The following is a 12956-nucleotide window of genomic DNA, read 5'->3' as shown; positions in this document are numbered from 1 at the left end:
TGTTTGTTTGTTTTCTCAATGTGCCTGAAAAGAGCAGAGCTGGAGTTGGACAAGGTGATGATGGTACAGCTGGATCTGACCTCAGGGAAGGGCTTTGGGTTGGTTAAGCAGGAATGCCCTGGGTCTGCTGGGTGACAGAGACACAGTCCTCTTCTGCATTGTCCTGTGACAAAACTGAGGAATTTGGACTACATACTTCTTGCACATGGGCAAGAAGAAAATTAAAATTTATTCATACTCCTTTCTGAATGTGTTGGGAGTTACAGGTTGTATGTAACTGCTTAAGTAGAGGATGATGCTGATGTGTAAATACATCTCTAGACCAAAGCACCTCTAACCTAGGTCTAGTAGTGCTGATGTGGTCCTGACATCCCCTTTTGAGAGCTCTAGGCTATTACCTGTGTGCAAAACACTACAGATATACAAAGAGTTCTCTTTTAAGAAAACAAATCCTGTTATTGCTGATATTGAAGTATTGTTTATTTCACAATCTCATGGGAGAGATTAATGTGAACAGCAAGATTTCTTAAGACCAAAACATTTTGTATGCAACAAATGTTTAACTACAAGTCATAATAAAAAGCCTAAAAATTACATCGAGTATCTGCAGCTCTCATCTGTAATAGAACCATGTTGTATAAGCTGATAACACATTTGGTCTTATTTTAGGTTTTTCCGTATCAGATTCCTAAAGAAAGTCAGTTATGTTCAAAGTAGTAGCTCTTCTAATTGCATTCTTGCAACTCTAGTTTGTAGTACGTAATGTCTTACATAAAATCTCTCTTTCTCTTTAAGGCACAGGGAAAAGGAAATATAATGGACTACAAGAAGGTTGGTAAATTACTTTTAAATCTCATTATTTTTAATGGTTTTTGTAATATTTTCAAGGATATTCTTGACAGTTGAGAGCAATTTCCGTATTAAAGTTAGGTTCTAATTTGTGCGTGTGTATATGGAGGAAGAGAGAATGCCTTGTGCAATTTCTTGATTTTAAAAAGCCAGTAATAGCCAGCTGTACTGTAAGTATCAAATGTAGCTATTTAATAATCTTTTTTGCCGTTATTTATCCCATTTACTTCCCCAAACTTGGTTGTGAAACCAGGCTTCTGATGGCTTTTGCTGTCGTCGTCTTCTGCAGTCATTTGCAGGTCAGCTCCCACCAGTGGTCTCTATATATTGATAGAATATGCTGTTACTTTTTTTTTTAATCTCGCCTTAATGCCATGTCATCTATTAAAAAATACACATGCGCGTGTTCTGCAGTATGTTTTTCTTCCCATCCCCATTACAACTTTTAGCTAAATCACCACGGTATTTGCTGCTGGGACTGCTCTGTAGTAAAGGCAGACCTGAACTAACCAGCTGATCTACTGAAAGCAGCTGGGACACCATGGAGCCCTTGGCGAGCTGCAGGAGGTAGCTGAGAAGGTTCCCTGGTTACATACTGGAGCACAACGTGCTTGTGGTGGAGACAGAAGGTGACGTTGTGTCCCCAGCTCGCTCATGGGTGGGGCACAAGCCTGACTTGTTCTGAGCCTTAAGTAGATCATGAGGGAGCAGTTAGTTATCTCCAGCATCAGTGGGAAATAACGTTTAAGTTATTGACACACACGCATGACTGAGAAGTGCTTCTTGAACTGGGGCCTGAAGGGTGTTTCAGCTGCTGGTTGCTGCTGGTGTGGAAGGCACACACACAGCTACAGGTCAGACTTCCATTATTATTCTATATTGAGAAAATTTGTTATTTGGATTATTAAAAAAAGCTCTCTGTCCTTCCACCCCCTTTGAACATAAAAAGGATCTCAAACTTGGCTTGCTATTTAAATTCATTGTGCTTTTAGGTTTTTTTCTACAATAGAAGAAAACTGATACATTGGTGGCTTTCTAAACCACCACTGAGAGCACAACATTTCTTCTTCTTGTATGTCTGAGAATGTGAGACACTTCTGTGAATGTTTAAGCTGAGCTACTTGCTTTTGTAAGTCTAGAATGGGTTTTCTCCTTTTAATTGCTACAGTTGTGATCTGCCCAATGGAATTTCTGTAGATTAAAAAAAAAAACAAAGAAAAAAAGGCAGGGGGAAGAAAAGCATCTAAAACTGCTTTACTGAATTAAATATTTGTCAGTGTATTCTTATTTCATATTCTGGATCCTTCCCACGGAGTTTAAAAACTTACAGTGTGCTGAGGCAACTTGGACGCTTGGACAGAAGGAATGGAAGGGGAAAAAAACTCTGCAAGATTTGTATTTTGAGCACTTTCCTTCAGGCAGAAAGCATGTGATTTTGCCAGCTCTGGGTAACCATCTCCTACATAAGCACAGAAATAATGAATTTAGTAATGACAGTGAAAATTTCCCCATGGTTTTTGTGAGCTCAAACAATAATCAACTTTGGTTTTTGTAGAAGTCAGTTTCAAAACCATGAAGTCATGTCCCTCTCTTCTATGTTTCTTCATCTAAAATGTAAGTGGTCATTAGTTACATCCATGCTCAATGAAGCCAGTAACCTGCAGCTCACCCCAGCGCGGTGGCTTGGCCGGTCCATGCACACATGGCCCATTAGGAGGCACGTTGTGCAGTACAAATTAGTATTTCTTTTTTGCCCTTTGCTATGTTGTCTTTATTTCTACATCACTAGAGTCAATGTTTTGCACATTGCTCAGTCTTTTCTTCTCAGTGTCAAGGTCCCCTCTCATCTTTCTATTCAGTTCCTAGAATTACTTTAACATTCCTAATCAAATGTGGGGGCCTGTTTCTCATGGAGTCTCCAACATATCTCCTCTTTAATTTTGTAACAGCGAAGGTCACCAAAACTAGCTGTAGAACTTCTGAAAATTTGTATTATTTTTGTTCTCTTAGTTTTTATTATGAACTTCAGTGTGCCACTTAGCTGAGACAAACATTTTGTTCCTTTAGTTGAATTCATAGATATATATATATACAAAAATAGTTAGCCTTTTAGCCTGTTTAACAATATTTTACCTTACTCGCTGGGGCTTTCAATTAAAATAATGAATAAAGGTAAGTTCATTCATTATTTTGATTGAAAGCCCCAGCGAGTATGGTAAAAGAGAACCTGAGATCCACCCATTTAACATGTGTCCTTAAAAGGCAAAGGTCATATTTTATTTCAATTTTGACACTGCTCAATAATTTCGAATTGTTCTTTTTGATGCATGTTATATTAAAATGGTATCCCTGGTTTTTTTTTCACTGACAAGAAAAATATCTGTATAGTACTAGCAAATTTAGTGAAGGCTCTGACATAAATATAGACATGAAATACTGTTGATGTAATTAGGTCTGAGAGTGTCACGTCAGTAAGGTCACTATGTTCTGCAAAATTTTTTAGTGTTTTTTTTCTCCTGGCTTTTCAGAGTCTTTTTGTCAGAAGGACTTGGATATCACAAAAGGCTTATTTTAAGGTCTGTGTTTCTGAATAAATTTTCTCACATTAGGAATGTTTCAGCCTTCCTACATCATCATACCACATCCAGACAAATTATTGATCCGTCATTGTGGTGTTTGAAAGTCTCTTCCAGGCATGAAAAAATAGTTTTAGCTCTGTTTTAGTGGTGTTTCTCAGATAACACGAGAAAAACACCAATATATGGCAGGGACAAAATTCACGTATGTCTTTGAAAGAGACCGCAGTTTTCCTGTCACCCTCATTTGTATGTGGGATTTTGGCAAAAATCTCAGACTTTTAAAATCAAAAAGCTTTTATCCATTTTATAGATAATTTGCATGCAAGATAAGCTGTGTCATTCCAAAAACAACAAATAGAGAGTCTCAATTTAATTTTACTGTTTTATAATATTGATTAAAAACTCTCCACTGAAGTCAAGGCCTTAGTGGTGCTTGGCATTATACAGACTTGTTAAATGAGTGTAACAAAGACACGACTAGTAGCAGAATTGAGTAAGCTGGGAATAACTCTTGTTGTCTGGCCAAGACTCTAGAAGAATTATAAGGTAAGGCTGAATAAATAACTAAATCCTGTATTTTGCAATCAGCGAGCATGCTACTGCAAGGATTTGTTGTTTTTCTAAACGCAACATTCAGAAAAAAATTAAGTGAAAGAGGATGTAGCAAAGCTTAATTTTTTTACTGTAGCCCTGTCTGTTTGTCCTTCTGTTATAGGGGCCTTTCATCCAAACTGGCATGGGAAATAGGGCCTGTTTTCTCCTTTGTCATAATTAACCATATCCTAATTATCAAGGTATACAACCAATACCGACAATCAGTTGCATCTTCATTTTTAATCAGGGGGTGTATTCATAAATATCGAGTTAATTGCTTGTGGATGCTAAGACAATTAACAGTCACTGTTTGCACTAATGTGATTTAAGAAAGTCATGCTTTTTGGGAAAAAGACATCACATCATTGTTTAGATTTAAAAGCTAGTGGGCTTTGTTCAGTCCATTGTGAAAGACATGGAAAGGTTTAAGGAGGAGGAGTTGGTGTCTCTTCTAAAATATTAAAGAGTCAGTACAATCAGTCAGTGTCCCGGGTTGGCTTGTAATTTTTTGGCAAAGTGTATTACAAGAGCTGCATAACAGCTGGAGCAGCTGGAGTGTCATTCTCTGTAAGCGGGACATCTTTCCCCTGCTGTTGTGCGTGACTCTCTGCAGGTTTGATCTCTTCCTAGATACGGTGGGTTGAAGTTTGAAATAAAAAGAGAATTTTTCTGTTTGTCAGACGAATAAGGAAAATAAATCCTACTCTACTAGTGGAAGTTTCTGCAGGGTGTTTATGCCCTTTGAAGATGCGTTTCTTTACCTTTTGTATAGAAAAGGTTTCTAAGCAAATATTGGATAAATACTGCCCCAATTTAAACTGAATATCATTCTGCATATAGCCAGCAAGGACTTTTTAAAAAATTATGATGTTATGAAGCGAAGCAATTGAATCATTGTCCAGCCCACTTTGAGAAGAGCATAACTCTGTGTCCAACCACAAAACCTGTCAGAGTGAATGCTGAGACATTCATCAAGGTACTTAAAAAAAAACAAAGGAGAAAATTGACAAAATTGATCTACTGTGAAACATGTCAGTACCTTTTCAAGGTAACATTTCAGCCGTCTAAAACATCAGTGCTTATTGAGCATGGTGCTTCCACAAAAGAGAAAACAAATTTAGAAAAACCAGTGCAGAACACTGCAAACACTTGGAGCGTTATTCAGTCAGTGCCACAGATCAATTTGAATTTTGTGCTTTGGAGTTTCGTTTTGTTTCCGTGAGTACTGTCCACATCAGAAATGTAGAATGTTTTAGCTCACTTTGAGACCAGAGAGTGAATGTGTGATGTTGGACTATTTTAGTATATAACAAATGTAGCTGTTTAGGATCATTCTTCTAAAACAACAAAAAAGAATCTGAAGTTACTTGATGATGTCTTGTCACTTAAGTAATTAATCCTAAGTTTGACCATTTAAAAAAACTAAATTAAGAATTTCAGTGTTCTCGTTCTCACTTTGCACATGAAGTCTGGTGCAGCCAGAATATTCACCACATATTGAGGGAGTCTTCCTCCCCACATTTGTTGTTCCCTACAGGTAGCGCTGTCTGAAAGGGATCTTCTTTCCTTTGGCTAAGGAGTGAGGCAGAAATATCTCAGCAGAGAAGACTTGAAGTTAGTTGTCTCTGTGCTTGAACACCTGCTTAGTTCTTTGTCTCATTTAATTCTTCAGTCTCCAAAACCTGGCAGTTCCCAGCCTGCCTCCTTGACCTCTCACTGCCCTCAGACAAGCCCTTCTGTCCAAGAACCCTCCAGAACTGAAAGGCAAACACCTCACTTCTGTGGTATGGATGAGAAATTTCCTCTTTGCCTTTTTGAAACAAAGGGACTGGGAAACATAGTACTTGGAACTCTGCTTTATTCACAGAATCATATAATAATCTAAGTTGGAAGAGACTTCTGGGGGATGTCTGGTCCAACCTCTCGCTCAAAGCAGAGCCAGGATGGGTTTGCTCCATTGAGTTTTGAGTGTCTGCGAAGACAGAGATTTCACAGCCAACCTGGGCAACCTGTTCCAGTGCTTGACATCCCTCCTGGTGGAAAACAATTTCCTTGGGCCTAATCAGCATTTCCCGTGCTGCAACCTGTACCTGTGGCCTCTCGTCCCCTCCGCGTACGTGTCTGAAGGAGTCCAGTTCTGACTCCCTGCCCATCAGGTGCAGCATTAACAGCCTTCTCTTCTTGAGGCTTTTTATTATTCACTTATGCGCTACAGCTGGAAATTATTTCTTAGTTTTAACAACTTACTAGCTCATAAGCAGAGAGACAGGACGCACAAGAATACTGTTTGGGCTTTATGGTAGGCTTAGAAGGGTAGGTCAGTGAACAGAGAAGTGAAATTTTCATCCATAAGCATCCTTTTGTTCCCACATGTAGGGCCAGAACCATGAATGGACTATATACGGACACAGGGCCATTGCTCCAAAACTACTTCTGTTTTGTCCAGCAGCTTCTAACGTGAGAGATGGAAACAGCCCTGAGACCAAAGTCTGGCACCAGATCCCCCTTTTCATATAGTGTGGCTGCTGTTCTGGGCTTGGGTTCTGGGCAAACCTCAGAGGGTGGGGTGGAAAATGCCCCATCTCCAACTATTTGTTTGTCTTCTGAAGGGTAGGAAATGGAAACTTGAAACCAGATGCCAATAGAAAACTCTCCAGTGGAAGTTTTCAAGAAACAATCAATGTCTTGTTACTGTTTATTTGCAGAATATGCAACATACCTAGAACGTGTGGGTGCACAGGGAGGTAGCGGAGAGCAGCCTGGAAGCCGGAATGGCTCAGAAAGCGGCCCTTTCTCCTCCTCTTGGTTTGCTGGTATAAGGTGACTGAAGAGAAGGAGATGACGAGAAGGGAAGGAGGAAGCTGGAGAAATAGAGCCCAGTGCTCGCTCAGCAGTTTGTCCCCCTGTGTGTATTCAGAACATTCAGAATGAGGAACCCTCAGCACTTCCAACCTTTCCATATCTATTTTCTTTCACTCTTTGTGTAACTCTTGATGAGAGCCATCCCTCCTTCCAGCCAAACACTGGGGAATGAGAAGAATTAAAACAAATTAATTGCAGGTCAAATGGATGAGTCTGGGCTTAGCGCAGATGGAGCAGGCTGACTAGAGCAAGGCTCTTGATGGGCTCTGTTCTCAGGGCTCAAACAGGCATCTTTTTCCCAGACCGTGAGGATAATGATGTTGCTTTTGCTGTTTCTTAGATTCATAGAACAACCTTCAGACATAAAACTCTGGGGCTCTGAGCTTCATGTGTATCGGGCAAAACTGTCAAGCCTGGTCAATATCTGAACATATTGAGGGAAACAGAAGGTGCTGAAGGAAAACAGTGCTGCTGTGCTGGAGGGGGCATCACTTCTCATCGGAGTCTTGCTTTGGGTGCACTATTACAAGACTATTATTTAAGCTGAATTTATATAACAAAAACCCAGTCAGTGATTTTTTTTCAGATTCTTGGCACCATTAGGACAAAGTAGGACTTCAGAGCTGAACAAAAGCTTAAAAGTGAAAATGCAGTATTCCAGCATATCCAGCAGTTCAACTGGAGAAAGGTGTGTCAAAGCAACCTGCATTTTTGACTTGTATTCAGTTTTTATTATTGAATGCCACTCTGGAGAAGATCGTGTTGTAATGATGGATGAAGTCGTTCCTACAAGTGGAAATGTGCTTCATGCACAAAATGATGCCATGTAAGTAGAGACTAAAAGAGCAGATTCCTTTATTTAGAAGAAATCAATGAGGGAGCTTAATTAAAGTTTATAAAGTAACAAAAAATGCAGTTCATTTTGCTTTTCTGTGTATTTGCCTCAAAAATTAGCTGCTGCTATCCAAATTAAGCTTGAAAATAAATAGTACATCTGAACTGGAGACATTGTTTTCTATGGACTTAGTTTGTGAAGTTCATAACATAAAACCATTGAAGCTCAAAAACAGAGTGTGAACGTGTAACCGTGTAATACAACTGACAGTACAGCTAAAGGCTTAAATTAGGGAGTTTTTGCATACAACAGGGCTACTGAAGCCTGGTTTCCTATGGATTCACATCCTGTATTTCTTTAATAACTATTCCCACTACGAGAAGCTCAGTTTGTACTCTTGTTTTGTTGTTCCTTTTTCTTTCTTTTACAACCCTAACCGAGATAGAGGTTGTGCAGTCTGGTCAGTGCAGTCTGCTTTTGCCTCAGTGTGTGCTTATTTGAGTTGACCAGCTTATTCTGCAAATGGACTATAAAACAGGTATGTTTTTAAGGACTATAAGCTGTGTTCCTTTTTCTTTCTTTTACAACCCTAACCGAGATAGAGATTGTGCAGTCTGGTCAGTGCAGTCTGCTTTTGCCTCAGTGTGTGCTTATTTGAGTTGACCAGCTGATTCTGCAAATGGACTATAAAACAGGTATGTTTTTAAGGACTATAAGCTGCTCATTACATGGGATGATGTCTAACTGAAAAGCTGAGGAAGCTTGCCATATGAGCAGGTATTTTTCATTTTGAGGTTCCTTGAACTTTGCTTGGAAACATTCAATAGCGGATTAGTCCGATTTTTGTATAGTGATTCCTCTGTGTATAGTTTGACATGAGCTTTGCAATTGTTTTGGCTTCGAGGCATTACGTATGTCTAAGGGATTACGCGTGACAAGCGTGTAAATGGATTGTGTCCTTGCGTTAGAATTCTTCCCCTTCCCAGATTTTGGTGGTACCAGTAAGTCGTAGTACATATATCCGATCATATGTGCTTAAGCTAAGCTCCTCTGATCTTCGACCAGTTTGAAGACTTTTTAGGAGCCTGTTTCCTTTCCTGTTGACATCTCAGTGTATACTTACATGAGTGTTACAAGCTATGCTAAACCTTTTGAACGAGCTTTAGCAAGTCAGCAGACTTTGCTTCAAGATGTGTGGGTTCTACCATCTCACAAAGTTGCGCCTCAAGGGAGGAGGAGGGAGAGACACCTTTTCACGCTGTTGGTGTTCCTCGTCTCACCTATCCCCACCTTTGCTGTGGAGCTGCGGTTATATGGCTGGTTCCCATTCGTTAGAGGACGTGTTGAATTAGCTATGCAATGCATTTATGCCTCGGGGCAAGTTCCTTTCCAGCTCACAGCGCAGGAAGATTCTAACTGAAGTGGAGAATAAAATTTTTATGAACTGGGACTTGAACACTCAAGTGCTGTAACATGCTTTCAGCTAACTTCATCTTTAAATACAGATAATGAATCCACTTCAGTTTGTATTCAGATAAGAAATGTCATTCATTCTGTATGAGTGCAAGTATCTATATAAAATGAGTGACTTACAATTTGGTCATAGCTTAGATATTTTTGTGTGTGTGTGTGTGATTTAAACTAGATAGATAAGGTGATATTGATGTACTTGTAAATGAATTGGGGCAGTGGGCTGTGTATGGAGGAAACATAATTTATAAAGCCCTGTATAATTAGTTACTGTAGATACCTGTGTTCAAAAAAGCCCTTTTTTTAAAAGCCAACACCATGATGTAAGCCAGTGATAAAAACCAGCTGGGGCACATTAAAGATCATGAAATGCTGTGATGCTTTGAGGATAATCAAATCCTGAAGATCCACTGGCCTTGGTTCCCAGGCCCGGGCATGAGGCAGCGGGCTGGAGTTGGTCTGGGGACACCTGGATTTTCGGGTGGAAAACAAAAGTGTTTCATGACCATCTCATGATGCTGTTGAGGAAAAAATAATAATTAAAAAGCCCTTAATAAGTGTTATTACTATTTAGAGCTTCAGCTAAGTTGACGTACTGGGGAAAAAAACGTGTTTTGTTTGTCATTTTTGTTTGTGCTGTTTCATAGGAAATTTGACTTGTCATTTACCCAAGTTTTTTAGGTGCCACATCTTTCCAGCAGCTTGCCATGAAATGTCTGTTATTCCATGAAAATGTTTTCTTTCTCACGTGGTCTGTCACCAAACCGTTGTCAAGTTCCGTAGCCTTACTGAGAAGGCAGAGTTTGCACGGATATAGCTCAGTACAATAAAGTTTGACACATCCCATTTTTACTGACAAAATTTGCTTTTGTCCACTGTAACAAATGTAATCATATGGTGTATAAATAGAAACCTGCATTACAAAAGACAAGAGTTCAACATGCCCATTTCAAAAAATAGAGGATGGAATGGATATGCATAAAATCCTGTTTTTGACTGCAGAAAACAAGAGTGTGAGTGGCTGGTCTGCCAGTTCTGCACAAAAGCGCTCAGGCAGTGGTGTAGGTATGAAATGCCCAGATTTTTTATTTATTTATTTATTTATTTTTAAATTAAGTGTGCCCTTTGGAGAGCCAGCATCTTTCAGGTGATGAGGTAATGTAGTTTGTGATGTATTTTAAATTACCTGCAATTCTGTTGTAGTGAGGTGGCAAAATGGAGCAGCTGAGAGCATTTCAGAGCTCTGTATGACAGCTTTGGTTCTTGCCTTTACCTCAGGAAGGGGCGGCGGGGGCTCTGTGTTCTTAGTGATAATTGTGCACGCCAGCGTTGCTGAAACCCAGCCTGTTGTGCCTGTGTTTTCTGACAGCTGCAGGAGGCGATCAAGGCCGGCAAAGGTGTGACTTCTGCAATCGACCTCTGCCGGTGCCACAGCAGCCGAGCGCTGGCAGCCCTGGAGCGCTTCCCTCCCTCTGAGGCCAGGGCCGCCTTGGCCAACATCGTCTACGCTGTCACCAGGTTTCCCTGACCTGTCACCCAAGGGGAGGCTGCTCTTCCCCCCATGGCGGGTGGGAGCAGCCCAGCAGGGACACCGACAACACCCCACAGCCCTGGTCACCTCATCTCCTCGTCCCGTCCCCGTGGAGCAACACGCACTGGCTGCCACCACCACCACCAGCAAAATTCGGGAGGGGGAAGGAAAAAAAAAAGGTCACAGCCAGCTTTGGCTTGTTATGCCAGAAGCACACTTGAGGCTGCACCAGTAGAAATAATTAATGAGTCCCGTTTCCGTGACCTCAGCAAATGGACAGGAAATAAGTGGGTATTGATTGGGCACTGGCGGGGACGGCGCCAGGGCGGAGGTGGTGGTTTTCCTGCCCGAGGGATGGAGGGGTGCGAAGACCCAGGTGTCACAAGAAACCTGCTCCAAGCTGCCCGGAGAGAGCGAGCTGCCGAAGCCGGGAGTTAACGTACCCGCTTACCAAGGGGAAGGGCAGTTCGGGGGATTAATGGGGGAAAATCCTCTCTCTTTCTGCGTGCAGTCATGTCTCTTCACACTGGTTTTATGTATTCAAATGTAAAATTACCCTATGCCTAATGCTTTCCGTATTTGAGAAACTTGCTGAGAAAATGTGTCAAGCATGGTAAGTAGGAGTTTTAAAATATTTAATCAAATATTAATTTGGCTTTGTTAAGGGAAGCGATTGCCTGCGTTTTATACTGTGTGTATAAAAGTATCATTCTCTGGGTTAAAAGAATTAGGTTTTTCCAACTTTCCTGGGGAGGGAATATCTCACCCTCAGATCAAGAGGTTTGTTTCAACACAGTCTTACACAAAAGAATTTCCTAGGTTTGTGACACTTGCATTCATTTAAGCCAAATAAATGTTAACTTGTAAGGCGAGGCATGGGCCTTTGGCAGAAGGGAAGAAGGAATGCTCTTGTGTGAGTACAGTCTTTCACCACGCTGAATAAAATGCAGAAAATACTGGAGAAGTTTTGAACCTCAGTGTGTTGAATGTTAAAGTCCAATTACAGACGGCATATAAGGTGTATCAGAAGCCTGCAATTTGAGACCGTCTCTGTTTTGTTCATAGGAGATGATTTTTGTGGTTTGCATGCATGCAATCTGAGAATGCCGTTGACAAGAAGGCTGAGTTTACATAAATGATCTAGATTGAGACTCAGCTACCTTTCTTCCTTCTGTGGTGTAATTACAGCCCAATCTGGAGACAGCTAGCACAGCAAACAGATTTCATTACATCGCTCACTCAAACACTAAGTGAAGTTATTTCTGTTAAATTCTCTCCTCCCTCCTTCTCCCCCTGCACTCCTTCCCCCTGTCACACAGCTTGTTTGCCATAGACCAGCGTGTTGCATTCCACCGAATGCAAAATATAAATAAAAACTCTGTACTCTAAAAATATACTGAAAATACATCCTCCATAATGTACATAATATTCTGTGTAATATATGCCTATATTATACCATAGTGTTACATGTATAATAAGCACCCTTGAGACACCTTTGATTCTTTGTATGGGAGCAGCATCTGGAACGCAGGACTCGCTTTATTTTGAAGAATGGCTTCCACATCAGAACCCTTCTTGCTTGCACTTTCTTTCTCGTGCCTGCCCTGGCACTTTCTCTCTACCCGAGCCTCAGGCACTTCTGCCTGAGTTAGCGCTGTCCCTGCAGCAGGAGGGCGGGAGGCAGAAGAGGAGCACGAAGAAGCGCGGGCCAGGCAGCAGCAGTCACAGGTATCTGCCATAGCTAACCGCCCTTCATTTTCACCTGTGAGGTTCCCTGAAGTACTGCTAACGTAAAACATGTGCTTGAAAGAAATACCTAAATTCAACCATATTCATATTTCAGCTTTTTTTGGCTCTGTTTGGGAGCCATATGTTGAGTTTTCTTTGTCTTGTGTGTACACTAAATGGTTCATAATGATTTAGAGCTGTAAGAAACTTGGGTCTGCTGGAGACATTCTGAGCCATCTCACCTCAGTCACCTCGGTTGTGTGAAAGAAATGTCAAATGTACTGCAAAACTGTGTAAGCCTGGTTTACTTTTTCATGAAAGTACAATTTTTTTATTTGTACTTTTTACTAATAAAGGCAAATCAGCAAAATTGAATGACCTTCTTTTGTATTTTTATTACCAGAGAGTTGATTGCTCTTCAACTATACTTTAACCCTGATTTTTAAAAAAAATCCCTTACCAGTCCCTTACCAGTAATCTTATATTTAAGATATTTACCTGAAATTAT

The 12956-nt window shown here is 40.7% G+C and overlaps 1 protein-coding gene across 3 annotated transcripts in view; it reads left to right on the top strand.

The window, feature by feature from the left end:
* The window catches only part of PDSS2 (decaprenyl diphosphate synthase subunit 2), a 117050-nt gene extending 104308 nt beyond the window's left edge, over nt 1–12742 (top strand). The window contains exons 7-9 of one of the 3 annotated variants that reach the window (XR_013921982.1): nt 796–831; nt 7471–7710; nt 10559–10625. Coding sequence is in view for 1 of the 3 variants with exons in the window: in XM_080341991.1 (XP_080198117.1) it covers nt 796–831; nt 10559–10717 (195 nt within the window). In the remaining 2 variants the exon portion in view is untranslated. Of the gene's footprint in view, nt 1–795; nt 832–7470; nt 7711–8321; nt 8377–10558 lie in introns of those variants that run through there. The other 2 variants (XR_013921983.1, XM_080341991.1) reach the window with 2 other exon arrangements.
* The last annotated feature ends 214 nt before the right edge of the window (nt 12743–12956 follow it).

The sequence above is a fragment of the Nesoenas mayeri genome, assembly GCF_963082525.1.
Source record: "Nesoenas mayeri genome assembly, chromosome: 3".
Lineage (NCBI taxonomy): Eukaryota > Metazoa > Chordata > Aves > Columbiformes > Columbidae > Nesoenas > Nesoenas mayeri.
The sequence above is the reverse complement of the archived record's forward strand: the minus strand, read 5'-3'. Positions and strand labels throughout refer to the sequence as shown.